The 14,680-nt window shown below is 43.0% G+C and overlaps 1 protein-coding gene across 1 annotated transcript; it reads right to left on the reverse strand.

Annotated features, from left to right (window-relative positions):
• Nucleotides 1–1,340: 1,340 nt before the first annotated feature.
• Nucleotides 1,341–14,152, reverse strand: RAB39A (RAB39A, member RAS oncogene family). The gene is made up of 2 exons (XM_040544108.1): nt 13,754–14,152; nt 1,341–4,628 (listed from the first exon to the last, which is right to left on the reverse strand). Exons 1-2 carry the CDS (start codon nt 14,098–14,100, stop codon nt 4,202–4,204), a joined length of 774 nt encoding a protein of 257 aa, XP_040400042.1. The 5' UTR covers nt 14,101–14,152; the 3' UTR covers nt 1,341–4,201.
• Between the last annotated feature and the right edge of the window lie 528 nt (nt 14,153–14,680).

A 14,680-nucleotide genomic window follows, 5' to 3' on the forward strand; every position in this document is an offset into this window, starting at 1 on the left:
CTAAGCCCAGGCCCTGAATTACTACTAGAAACGGGCTGGGAGGTATGTATACATGCAGTCATGAGATTCATTTTTCTCTCTAAAGATCAGGAGGATGAATTTTTGGTCAAGTTCTTCCCATTTCAAATACATTCCATGATACTGTTATTATCCTGAAGAAACTAACTTAGGCATTGTAAGTGGTGCTGCATACAGCTAAGTACTATAACAAAGCATCATTAGAGGAATCATTAGAGAATAGCAAATGTTAGCTATAGACAATTGTGCTTTGATGCTTAACCATTTCTCAAACAGCCCAGCACGTTTGCATGTCATGCCCCTTCCAGGCCCGTGCAGAGAACAAGCCCTCGGCCCTCCTTGCTCTCCGAGGCTGAACAAAGGCTGCTGAGGTTGCTGTGCCTGCTCTGGGCGAAAGGCAAGGGTGGAGACTTGGAGGAGCTGCTGTCACGTGCTTGGGTCTACAGCTAGGGGAAAATTGCTCCCCCGGATGTTAATTATGTAAAGAGAGCAAGGAGGTATGTACTGTGCGAGGCAGCTGGAACACCGTGCCTGACATACCTGCAAGCGTTGAGGATCCACCCATCTTTGCTCTAAGTAAGGCAGCCTGGGTACCAGTCCCAGGCTGGCTGGAGCAGGGGGATCTCAGCACCGAGCAACTCTAGTGTACACGGGCACTCAGTTAAGCCAGTATTATTTTCTGTGAGCACAAGGCAGCCACCAGGAATTTAATCATCTAGCACAGAGTTAGATCTGTAGGTCTATTCCATAACAAAGGCATAAATGAATGTTATGGATGTGTGTTACCTCAATTTTTTTTCCTTGGTTCCCTGACATGACTCCTGAGACATGTAGCTACGCTCTGTTTCTTACACAGGACAAACCCAGTTATAAGCAAGCCAAAATATCTGAAGAATTCATGTGTAAAACATTTATATGAGCAGAGAAAGATTTTTTTTTCTTTATCAAACTTAAAGCAATGCAAGTTAAAAAACTGTAGGAATCAAAAATGGTATTTCATATCCACTCATTTGCTGGACCTGTGAATCCAAATACAAACAGGTTACTATTTTAACCGTTTTTTCCTTTTCCTATCTGGGATTTACCAAACTTTAATTTGCAACAGGTTTTTGTTGTTGTTTTTTCATTTTTAATATTTTCTACTTACTAATTTGGTTGCCAAATTTATGGAAACTTCATTTTGGTATCAATAGTAAGCATCATATTTGTCCTTTCTTGGGAAAAAAAAGGAATATAAATGCCCTGAACATGCTCCACAGCATATTACTTACAACCTGTTACTTATATACTCAGTGCAAAGCATCTGAAAGCAAACTGACATATTTCAGCAAGTAATCTATTTATCAGACATTTCCATTAACTGCAAGCATGTAGTGAGAAGGTACGGTATTGGTTTAATATATCATCAAGATAGACAATGTTTGAATGTACACGTTAATCTACATTTTTAGGAGTTACAAATAAGACAACGATGTGCACAGTACTTTAAAATGCAGTGAATTTCTCTTCTCGTTGCATTGACAACACCAGTTCCTTACACAGTTGAATCTGGTTCAAAGCTCTACTCCCACTGTAATAAATGTGACAGACACTTACAGGTACAACATTCACAGCAGAGATCGTTAAGGCTCTGTTCTGATGAGTGTTTATTTCTCTGTACACACCTCCCCTCCCTCCCCTCTTCTCCCAGTCCCTTCCCTGCTGCACACACGCAGATTTCTTCATACAGAATGAAAAGCTCATTGGTTCCAGAGTATTCAGGAAGAAAAGTTTAACATAAAAGATTTTAACCTGAAGGTAATGTGTAATGAAATGTAGATTTATAATAACAGCAATACCTGGTACTTATATAGCTGTCTTAATCTTTTAAATCATTTTTGGTATGATAGGAGAATGCAGCATACACATCCCATGGATACTGCATCTGCTAAACGCTCTACAACAGATAGCACACACAGAAAAGAGTCCAGACCAGAGATCATACAGTCAGATGGGGTCTCAAAGGACTTTGTGAATGAAGGATCAGGAAGAATGATCAGCTCCATTTCTGAGATACAGGTGAGGCACAGAAAGCTTAAATGCCTTGCTCACAAACACACAGTGAACCAGTGGCAGACTTCAGGCCTGTTGGCTCCCCAGCCACCGGTTTATTCATTGGTCCATTCTGTCCTCTTAAACAACTAAGAGAAGATCTTTTGAGATACACAACGTGGGCCTACTATGATAATCAGTGTCAAATGCACACGACCTGATTTCCGCACTAGCTTTTGGCATCTGCTGTTATTTATGTTTACTCGGAGTGCCTAAAATGCCCTCAAATCAAAATGGAATTGGTAGAAATGACTAAAATGTGTAGTTTAATAGAGAATCAGGCTCACAGCAATTACTTTGTGGCATGCTGAGACTAGAATTAGCTAACTATTTTAATTGCTAACGAATTAAGGCTGATTCCTGTTTATATTAAGGCCTCTGTATCATTCTATGACAGGGTAACTGTGCCTCAGTGCAAATGAGACTCAAACTCTTGAAAGAATAACCTTTCTGTTCCCTCAGAAGACAATAATTTTAGTGGCCCTAAATGAAGAAATTGACTGGAACCAACTTGTCTTGATACCATGGAATATTTACAAAAGGCTTGTAAAAGGACCTAAAAGTAATCTAAAGGAAAACCAATTGCACGACTGTTGAAGAAAAAGGTTAAGATTAGATGGACCTGTTCCCTGATCATGAAAATGGAGAATTGTAACCTGATACCATGTCTTTATATGAAAGTAATTGGCTTGATGTTCAGAGGTTATGAGTATGCTCAGGTAAACTGTAGATGCTTATCAACTCTGGAGATCAAGCCATCTTGTTACACTACTAGAGATAAAATAGACACAGACTTATTTGGTATTTAAGTGCTAGACATATAGGGCACAGTTTGCGTAAAGCTAGTGTGTGTTATATTCAGAGTAGTAGCAGTAGGATGACCTCAAGCTCAGTAAAATGCTACATGATCACAGATTTCTCCTATTATTATTGTTATTAAAAGCTATTGTGTGTTGCTTTCTTAGAATAGGGCTTCTCCAACTTTGCTGCCTGTAGCCAAGAATTATTTTAGAAATTCTTTTCTCTCCAAACACTCTATTTGTAACAGTTTTGGTTTTAAAACCTTTATTTTTTAGGCAACCAATTAACATTTGTTGGCTGAGATTAAACCAATCCTTATTCTCTTCAAATGCAAGTTCTGGGTCCCCATGGGTTACAGCACTTTTAAATTCCTTTTTACATCTAGTTAGAAGTAGATAATTTTTTTTTTTTTAAAGCTGATATGGAAATTGTTTGTGTAAATTAACGCAATTCTTTAGGCATCAGTGTGGCTATGATAACTACCCAGCTGAGGATCTGGCCTCCAAAATGCAACTCAGTCAGTTGGGAAATCTATTTTGTATACAAGTCAAAATAGTTGGATCATATGTGATGTTACATTTAGTTTCATTGGTAATTCAGAAAATATTTAATAGTAAATTTCATTGCTAAATTTCATTGCTTCTATTACCCATTTTCATATACAAATAAATCATCTTTTCTAAAACATTCTTTTTCTTTAGTAAGGCTTGTATTCATAGTCATATCAAAAGTGTTTGCTATTGGAGCAATCTTTCAGCTTGCTTTATTTAGAATTATCTTTATTATGAAATTCTACAGTTTACTAAACTTTAACGTTGATGAGCAATGCTGCACTTGAGTAAAGAATCACATAAAAAACGTATAAGGTATGATATTTTCTTGTCCAAAACTAAGGCAGGATGAACAAAAGTAATAAGCTCATCTCATCCTCACCTAGCAGGGCTTGATTTTAAACTGTATTCAAAATACAGAGCCCAGGAGAGGATGTTGTCACGGTGATTATTGCGCTTTCACAATGTCTTGCTATAGGATTAATTTTTCCTTTAGCAATATATAATTTCTTTTCCTGAAGACCACACGAAGATATTGTACTCTGTAAAACAAAATAAAATAAAAACAAAAGCACTTAAAGTTTTATGAAGTTATGAATTAGACAGAAGGATACAAAACCAAGTTATTATCCTATGATTCAGCTATGCCATGATCTAATATTGTTTCAGAATTATTATTCTGTTATTTAGGTTGGAGTCATCTTCTGAACACCTGATGTGCTCTTTGGCATGCCACAAATTCAGCAGATGCACTGTCTTCTGGGCTTTACGGCTTCCTCTGATGAATGTACAACATTTGGAACAAAGCCACTCTTAACACCTTCCCATCCATCTTGTATTGTGATTTCTCCTTTTTTTACAAGTTCATAGATGTCTCGCGTAAGAATTGTAAAGGACTCTTCAACATTTGTGGCATCTTTTGCTGAGGTTTCTATGTATTTCATACCACAGGCAGATGACAGTTTTTCAGCTTCTTCCCTTGTAACCTCACGCTGTGATACTAAGTCACATTTATGTCCTACTAACAGGAAAACAATCTGAAAGGGCTGTACATGCATTTTTGCTTCTTCTAGCCAGTCTTTCACATGTTCAAAAGATCGTCGATTTGTGATGTCAAACACTAGCAAGCCACCGACAGAATTGCGATAATAAGATCGTGTTATTGATCTGTGAAGAAAAACACAAAAAAGGAAAATTAAAATATATTTTCACTTTATTTGTAAACAGGATATTTTTCCATGTGACTATGTTCCTTTTTTACCCACTATAAGTTTTATGAACTTACCATGTTTTTTTGAAATTAACTGGAATTTATTAATTTACCTTCTCCACAAAAAAGGTTTTAATTTTTTCCTACTTCAAAAGTCATACTCTAAATGTTCTTAAGTCAACATTTCTAGTGCCAATTTTGAGTGCTGAATTTTTCTGCAAAGTACTCTTTATTAGCAAACTGTTGCACATGTTCACAGGGCAATATTTATATATATATTTTGACAGTATTTGTTAGTGTTGAAAGTCTGAGTTCTTCAGTTTTATAAGAATATTCACTTCACTTTGTTCTAATCAGTCATTTTCAAATGAAACAGGTAACCTGTATCCTTTTGTATTCCTTATAGACAAATGGTTTGACAGCAAAAATTGTACAGATAATCACAAGTTATTTGTGCTTGTAGAGGTCAACAGACTAAGGAAGGAAACTCCCTCAACAACACTGTACTGAGCTGGGCCAACACACACTTGTTACAGCACTGACAAAGAACATTTCTATTTCCAGCATATCATTCATATGGAGGTTCAAAAGCTCTTTATTAATTGCATTTACTATTTTTTGGTATGAGACTTCCAGAAGTGGTGACATATTTTGTTCTTTTCAGCCCTGTGTGTTCCAGACCATTCACTGGAAGTAATTTTGGAAGAAGGAGACCCTTCCTCCAGAAAGATTTTTAATATGCTCTGGAAGAAGAATAATTAAAAAAAAAAAGTTAATTAGAATGTAGAGTAAGATATAGGGACTAAAAATGATTTTACATCTGTAATCACGTGCAATAGAGGAGGATGGAGAAGGCAAGAAGAGACATTTTAAATGAAATGATGGCCTACCTAGGAGTGGATATAAGCACTACATTAGTAGCGTAAACATAGAGCAAGTGTGTATATGTAAGTATTCTCCAACTGAAATGAGACACAAAATCTATATTAACAGGAATTAACTATATTTTATCTTAAGATTATTGAGAGAATGGAGATTCAAAACATTTGAATCAGGATGAACGGTACACAGCTGCATCTTTCCATAAAAGGAGCTCCCTCTGATTTTCACTTAATCGCTTTTCATATAGTGTTTTCTAACAATTTGAACACCAAGGTATAATTAGGAGCAGTAGTCATATTACAGATAGGTAAGTGCAGTTAGATAAGGCTTAGATTTCTTGGCATAACTAAATTCATTTAGTCACGGCAAACTGCATTTGAAAGGGTTTTATTTAGATAACAGGGAGGGTTTGTTTGTCTTAATGTTTTAGAAAGATCTTTTCTATGTTTCCAGCAACAGAGTGCTCCATGGAGTATGTCTCTGAGCAGTTTGAATCTGAAGACAATAGGGTCTCACCCTCAACTTATTCACATAGCCTGGGTATGAAAAATGACCATAAATAAAGGTTGTATTTTGTGAAGTACTAAATAAATCTGCTTCAGGTTTTCTTAAGTGTTTTTTTGTTTCATTTTGTTTTCAGTAAAGCAGTTGCAAACACAGATGAGTACATCAAAATAATTCAAGTTGTTCCAGACAGAGCTGAAGTATGTGACAAAAATGGGATTTGGTTTCGAAGTGATAGCTAATACAACCGATTTTCAAGAAAAAGAACCCGTCCTGAAAACAGTTATGCCAAAGCAATATATTAGCAGCTGAAAAAAAAGGTTAGTACTGAAAAGGCACTGCATCATTTACTTAGCATTTTTATGTAGAATAATGTTGTATCGTGTCTGTGAAGTGGAGTTCTGAAGAACAGTATTTATTGTCTTACTGTGTGCTTACACTTGGAATTCTGTACCCTCGTTGGCTGTAACTCAGTTCCGCAGAGCTACGCCAACTGGCACTAGCTGGTGATCTAGGCCATTATATTTAATTTTCTGTATATGTTGCCTGTAACAAAGATGATTAAAAAGCATCTGTAACTTTGGGCTGCACATCGCAAAAACTGGGAAAAACGTCTGGGCACATGAACATAGCAGGTTGTTCAACAGTATCTGAAACATCCCACAGATGCAAAATATTTGACTTAAATATGACAATTAGAGTAGAATAAGTATAGACAAATGTATTTTCAGTGGATGTCAGAGTTATTTGGAAAATGAACTGTGTAAAGTGGGTGTATTTCATGGTCTGGTAAGTCTGTTTTTTTTTTCTCTCACCCTATGAAAATAAGCGCAAGAGCAAATTTTGCCTCATTAATGTTGTGGCTAAAGATTATAGTACTTTTAGGTGCCTTTAGCAAGGCTTAGGCAGAGCTAAAAGACCAACATCTCAAGCTGTGCTCCACTCAGCTGCATGGAAAGGAAGCTGTGGGGAGCTGGTGGTCAGTCTCTTCTCACAGATAACTAGTGACAGGAGTAGAGGCAATGGCCTCAAGTTGTGCCAGGGGAGGTTTAGGTTGGAAATGAGGAGACATTTCTTCTCAGGAAGAGCAGTCAGGCATTGGGACGGGTTGCCCAGGGAGGTGGTGGAGTCACCGTCCCTGGGGGTGTTCAAGGAAAGGTTGGACGTGGTGCTTAGGGACATGGTTTAGTGGGTGACATTGGTGGTAGGGGGACGGTTGGACCAGATGATCTTGGAGGTCTTTTCCAGCCTTAATGATTCTGTGATTCTATGATTCTATATCTAACCATGGTGCCCAGACAAGCTCTGCGGGGCCTGCGTGCTCTGCCTCTGTGCGGGCTGGGAGCAGCTCATGGGGCAGCGCCTGCCTTCCCTCAGCTCCTGTCACAGCTGGAAACCAACCCAAGTGTCCCAGGAACAGCTCCCCAGGAACACACCAAACACCTTCAGATGGGTTCCAACTCCCCACGAAATGTAGGTGAGCTTTCTTTCAGTGAAGGTACCTACCTCTCACACAGCTTCCTAGCGCCCCGCTTCACAACACACAGGGCCGTGTTCACAGGGCCCACGCTACAGAGGCCACCCTAAGCGTTCTGCTCAGAGCACTTCCACCTTTAGAGATGTTACAGACTACGTCAATATACTGTGTACGTCTTCACTGAAAAGCCTGATGATGAGTGTGCTTGGTGGCCAGCAAGAGATAAGGAGGGCTGAGAGTCATCCGGAAAGCCTGGGAGCCACTGGCCATAGCCCCCACAGGGGAAGAGGAGGTGCTGGGCTCATCTAAGCAAAAGCAGCAGGTGAGTGGAGGGAGGGAGGAATAATCTCTTCTCTTTTTTTGGATCTGTGCAAGAGAGACAAGTTCACAGGGCCAGACAGCAGTGGATTCTTCAAGGTGCAGTTCTTCAGTTCTGAACTCAGGAACACTGAGATATTTCATCCCATAGCCATGTAATGTAAAATCCACAAAGGACTTACAACACTGATCAGACTCTACAGTGCTGCCGCTCACAGCAAAGCCCTTAATCACCAGTCTACAGAGTTGTACTCCTACTTCTGGCTCAAAAATTCTGTACTCCTCTCTGTGCAGTGCCACCATTAGGAACGAGAAACACCGATCCAGACTCCTGAATGGCCTTCCTGGTAAGATGCACTACGAGATTAGGAAAGATGTGTCTAAGCACACTTTTCCTGCTTCCTGCATGAATGTTTTGTGTTGTTATTGTAAAGAAACAGCAAGAACTGGCCAGACGCCAAGCAGCCAGGCCCCTGGTAAAGCAAAAGGTTGCACAGACTGTTGATGTGCTCAGAACCCTAAGAGCTGTGTTTTATAGGAGCTGTAGGTATAGGCACCTGTACTTCACAAACAGGGAGAGCATTCTTTATCCTCTTCCTTTGCTCTCAGGAGGTGATTCCAGGCTGTGAACTTCACGTGGCAGAAGCCCCTCAAAGCAGGGTTGGTTTCGATCCCTTTCCCACCCCCATCACTTCCCCTTTGTTGTCCCTGGGGCATGTCCCACTTGGAGGGTGTGATCAGTTCGATGCTTCAGGCATTGTGCAAGGAACCTTCCTAATACACGGCTCTGGATCTCGCTCCAGCGACCAGGCAACTAAGTGATATCTAGCCCTAGATCTTCTAATAGCTTTTAAAGTGGTGTTTCTCAGCAGACGTTAGTTGATACAACTGAAAGGAAAAAGCCTTCAACAGAAGACATTGCTCTTCTACAGCGTAAACACCATCTTAACGAAGCAAGCAATCCCGAGCTGGCGAGGACACGGTAGCCTCGAAAAGAGACAACTTGGTGCAAATATGACAGAGGTCTACAAAACCATGAGCATCACAGGCAGAGCAGATAAAGATTCACAGTTAACCTCTTCAAGTACAAAAGCCCTTCAAGTACAAGCTGCCAAATATAGCTAGGAGCCAGCTTCAGAAGAAACAAACTGAAAACAATGGCTCTTCAGGCAACAGCTGGTAGACTTGTGGATCTCCTTGGGAAAGACATTACGAATGCAAAGAGGTTGTCTGTGTTCCACAGCAGACCGAACAAGTATTGAACAAGAGACTGATTGAGGTTTAGTAAATAGATAAACCACATCAGTCTCAGGAAATCCCTCAAATTGAAAGTACAGGCTAGCAGAGTACTCCGGAGAATTCAAAGACTCTATCAAAGACAAGATATCTGAATACAGACCTTAGACAAAACCAGACCAGCCCTTCTTGGACTCTTTGACAATCACTGACATGATTACACACACTTTGGTAAGTGCTGCAGCATCTGACTCCAAAAGCAAAATGTTTTTAACTCCTTTATTGTCTCTTTTTGAAGAAAAGAAGAAAACCTTAGGGTCCGGATGACGAACGGATGGCAGGTAAAGTTTAATGTTATCCAGCTTATGCATAAAGGATGTTCAGACTCCGATTGCTCCAGTTATCCCCACGTAGATCCTAAATTCCTGAAATGTCTTCCCATGTAGACAGCTAATTTTGGTTCAGCTAATTAATTGTCATAAAACTACCATTATGGAAGGGAATGCGTTACTTGAAGCACCATGATTCATTTTCTGTGGGGAAGGAGGGAGAGTATTTCCTTTAGCAGTGGGAAAGCCTTAAGCTAAAGACAGGGTGGGATCAGGATGAGAAAATAATGGCCAAAGACCAGCCTTTCTTCTAAAGGCTTCTCTCATTCTTCCCCCATTCTAAAATGAGGGAGATGGTAGGCAATGAAGCCTGCTGTCTGCTTTCCTGAAGAGCCTTCAGACAACGTGTTCGAAGTGGGAAGCACAACTTATTTTGGATTTAGAATCTGGCAAATCTGCCTGTGACTTTGAATGAAAGGGAACTGAACTCTCCGATCCATCCCCGCACCTATCTTTCACGTGTCTTACCTTTCTGCCTACAACACTTTGTTTTCTTCTGTTCCTTTGTGCCTGATACTTCTTCGCTGCCTCCTCTCTCCACTTCTCTTTCACAGGAGTCTCTGAACCCTTCTCAAAGCAATAGTTAATGGAAATGTCCTAACCAATGCCTTTGAGTGTGCCTTTGTTGGAGGTGCAAGCTGATAATGTTTCAGGAGGGACTTTGCCTGCTTCCATAGGAAGCAGGCATTAAAGGAAGGAAAAAGCACTAAGGAAGCAGCACTGAAGAAAGGGAAACAACCCTCCTACCTATAGAGGTGAGTGCAACCCCTTCTGCCTGGGAGTCTCGTGGCTGTACAGCTCCTCAGAGTGCAGACTGGAGTGTGCATGGCACACTGGCCATTGACGATGGGTATGCTACTGCCTCTGGCCAGCCCACACTAAATATGTAACATATTATACCATCTTTGTCTGGAAGTTACAAAAATTGATGTAAGCGTTATTGAAAAGGTAATTCTTATTTTCTCCCCCACTCCATATAAACAAAATTTAAGTTACAAAGCTCCTTAACTATGCTGCTGCTAAATATGGACTGTCCCAGCATCCTCTAGACTATCCTTATTCCTGATTTTCAGCAAAAATACTTGTATGAATAATATTTTTGCTCATTTTGTAAAATGCTTGGCATTTCTAATAAATTAAAGGTAAATGCAGGGTAAATAAAGGGATAAAGGACTGGAGAAAATCAGTTTTCTCCCGATCAGAACCTGATAAAAAGGTAAGACTACAACAAGGACAGAAAGGGAACCACAACACCTTGATATTGAATGCTGTAAGGTTCCTCCAGATTGTTCTACATTTGGAACTGCTGGAGGTGACACTACTCTTCAAGAAGGCATATGTTATGATGTACAGTAATGATATGTTAGATTTTTTTTTCCAAAGGATAACTTTAGAGTCTTTAGTTTTAATAGGGAGTAGTTGTTAAATGCAGATTGTAAATTCTTTTTGAAATGATAACTTCCCACGTAGAGTACGTGTTCGTTCCACTCATTTATTCTGATCAAGGTAGCATAATGGCAGGGGAAAGTACAGTCTCAAAAAGAAGTCATCTTCTTAGCTTGATCTAAATATTAGGTTAAGGATGTAAGACCCTAATTAATACGCTCAAGGTAAGCCTTGGTAAGATGATGGCTACTGAACAACTGTTTTTGAAAATGAATTAGAAGATGTATTAATCACATCAGACCATGGCTTTAGGACGACTTTAAATCAGTCACAGTGTTTCTTTCTCATTATGATCTTACTGATGCTTACCAGATGAACCAAACTTTCACTAAAAGCTTTACCTAATTTTGAAGAGTTATTTTTACACTAGGACTAAAGACTACGTTATAATGATGGTAATTTTGAAAATACATATTGCTTATTCAAAAAGAAGAGTAAGGGTAGTGTTTTATTTTCAAGACGTATTGGAAGCAGAATGTACCTAGTTAATATCATAGTCTGCTATATTAACGGGGTTAGTATGACTGAGGCATTCCCATAATATTATGTGCCTAACTTCTTGAAATAAATTCTCAGTCTTAGCAGCATTGCTTCATAGCCTTGGAAGTTCCACGATTAAAATTCATTTTGTTGGATTTAAATACAGGAAAATTAAAGCAAACGAATCACAGCAAAGTAGACCATGTGAAACAAATAGCCAGAGCAGCAGACTGCTCTAAATGACAACTAACCCCAAGTTAAAAAGGAAGGGGGAATCCCTCCTTTACCTTAGTCTGTGTTATGGACCTGAGTCTACACTAAGCAGGTCTGTAGGTTCTTTTTCTAGTAAACCACTCGACGCACTGACGATTATGTTGTCTGTATGGGAGCTAGCACCATGGGAGATCCTGCTTAGTGGTGCCCCACTGGTGTCCGTACAAATATAGTAAGTAACTGCACTGGCTGAGCTCATAACAAGTAAACTGTGCTTGCAGCTTGCTTGTGGAAGCGTTAAAAATTACTTTTCCTTTGAGCAGTAATGCAAACGATGCATGTTAAGGATGAGTTCTAAGAACATGCAAGAAACCCAGTTCAAATACAGAGGCATCAATGAACTAGGCACAAGTAAACAATTTCTCCAAGAAAATAAGTGCTCTCTTTCAAGATGGTGTGATGGCAGGTGGGTCGCACCTGTCCCCAGGGAATGTCCCTAATAGCTGGGACCAAAAGAAGGGGGTTATTATACAGCCAGTGTTTTGTCCTGCACACGGGCAACTCTCCAAGGAGCTTTTAAACCAGGTTTTACCTCCTCTAAAGTACCAATGCAAGTGAATTAGAGCACAACTGGGAATCTTAACTGCAAACTGCTCGGCATTCCACAAAATTGGATTATTTCTCAGAATAATTAGTTCTTCCCCAAGACTATCCTTGCTTGTGATCTGTAGTCTTCTCCAATAGCAGAGAACAGAACATGCAAGTTTTTAACCTGTGGTGTATAATTTAGTAAAATATTTACAATTTACTTGAGCACATGCAAAACAGACTATGCAATAAATGCTGTGATATTTGGTACACCAACTGACAAGAAACTTCTAGCAGAAAAACAACCACAGATGTTTAAAACTACTTCCTCCAGTTTGTATCTGCTGGGCATTGGCAAAAACACAGATGTATACTACTGGTAAATTTTAAAGCAGCTGAATGCATGACTCATCACTGAATATCCCCTGAGCATTCCCTTGTAAACGATGGCTATCATTTGAGTTAAGATGTATGCAAAACTCTGTATTTGCATTCCTTTCAGTCAAGTGCCTTGTCATTGGCCATCCTGGCTATTCGTCAGCAAATTCAAAATAAAGAGATTATACCTCCTTAGTCACTTGTTTACAAGGATTTCTCCTTCTTTGCTGGAAAGCACAAGGAGGATGAAAAATGTTAAGAGCTTGCCATTATCACTGGTAATTTCTTTCCTAACCCTTCAGAGGCCTGCCTGCGAAAATATACTTAAGCCTGTGACTCATGCATGCCCTGGAAAGTTTTTTTTTGTTGTTTCACTGTAGTGCTTGTTATTGAAGGAGGGTTCACCTTCCCTGGTAAGATGCTGAAACCCCACCTCTTCAGCTGAGTGCCAGGATCTGCACAACTGTTGCAGAGGAAGCCAGGGAGCAGAACGGGTTCTGCTGTCGCCAGTGAGGAGACCCATTGCAACCCTACTGCTGGACCCAGTAACAAGCGCGTGGGTGAAGCAGCACAGAGCACAACAGGCAGATGGGCTGCGCGTTAGCATCCCACCTGAGCTCACACCTACTGAACCCTGGGTCCAAACCAACACTGTACGCAAACTGTTTGTGACAGAGAGAGGAAAGGAGAGGACTGAGCACTCGGAGCAGCATTTGAGCTAGCTGAGCTACGCGCTCACTGACGGGAGTACTAGTGAATATTGGAGCAGGTGCAGAAGGCAGGTGTAAAACCCCAGTGGGTGACCGCCCGTGGCTGTGATGGTGCCAGGGCTGCTCTGGTGCTGCAAGGATGGAGGGCAGGGAGGTGGCCTGGTCTGCCCGGCTGGGAGCGGGGAGCGCTGCAGGGGAGGCCGGGCGACGATGACAAAGTCAGAACCGGAGAGGGATGCGGGGCCCTCCGGCCGCCAAGGAGGAGGAGATGCGGGTTCGCCACCCCAGGTTCAGGACTCCAGGGCAGTGAGGAGAGAAGGAAGGAGGCACAGGGCAAGGCCACTTGTTAGCTCGGGCGAAGGCTGGGCGGGGAAGGGCAGCGGGGCTGGAGGGGGCTGCCGGGGAGCCGGGTGGAGGCGGCTCGGGGCGGGGGGCTCGGGCAGCGCCCCGGGTCCCCTTACCTGAACCGCTCCTGCCCGGCCGTGTCCCAGAGCTGCAGCTTGACCCTCTTGCCGGGCTCGATCTCCACCAGGCGGGAGAAGAAGTCCACCCCCACGGTGGGGTCGGAGTGCAGCGGCCCGGGGAAGCGCCCCTCGGTGAAGCGGTGCAGGAGGCACGACTTGCCCACGGTGGAGTCCCCCAGCACGATCAGCCGGAACTGGTAGATCCAAATCGCCGCGTCCATGGCGGCCCCGGCCTGGCCCGGCTCCTCCTCGGGGCTCTCTCGGGGGCTCTTCCGCGGCCGGGGCCGGGGCCGGTGGCGGTACCGGTGCCCGCACCGCGCTCCGATCGCCCCAACGCCCGGCATGGGCGCGGCGGCGGGGGGGACGAGCGGGGCCCGGGCGGCCCGGGCGGGGCGGGGGCCGGCGGCAGGACGGACGGACGGACGGACGAGAGCCCCGAGCCGGCCGCTTCCCCCCCGCCCCGCTCCCGGGGGGCTCCCTGCGGCCGCCCGGGGCGGGACGGGGCGGGACGGGGCGGGACGGGGCGGCCGCTGTCCCTTCAGCACCGGCTGCCCGCCGGGGCCGACCTCGCCTCGGCTGCGCTGCGGCGGCGCGGCAGAGCCCTCCCGCCGGGGCCGCCTCCTCCTCCTCTTCCTCCTCATCCCCCTCCTCCTTCTCCTCCTCCTCCTTCTCCTCCTCCTTCTTCTCCTCCTCCTCGAGGTGCTGGGGATGTGGAGAGGGGCCCCCCGGGGTGGGGATGGGGGGAGCCTGAGGGAAAGGCGGGGGGGAGCCCACAGGAAATGGCGGGCAAGGAGCAGGGAGAGGGGTCGGGGGAGGTGGGCGAGGAGCTGGCGTGTGGTGACGGGGGAAGGGGGAGAACACTTAGAGTCATAGAATTATGGAATCATTAAGGCTGGAAAAGACCTCCAAGATCATCTGGTCCAA

This window comes from Cygnus olor, chromosome 1 (genome assembly GCF_009769625.2).
Source record: "Cygnus olor isolate bCygOlo1 chromosome 1, bCygOlo1.pri.v2, whole genome shotgun sequence".
NCBI classification, from domain to species: Eukaryota; Metazoa; Chordata; class Aves; order Anseriformes; family Anatidae; genus Cygnus; species Cygnus olor.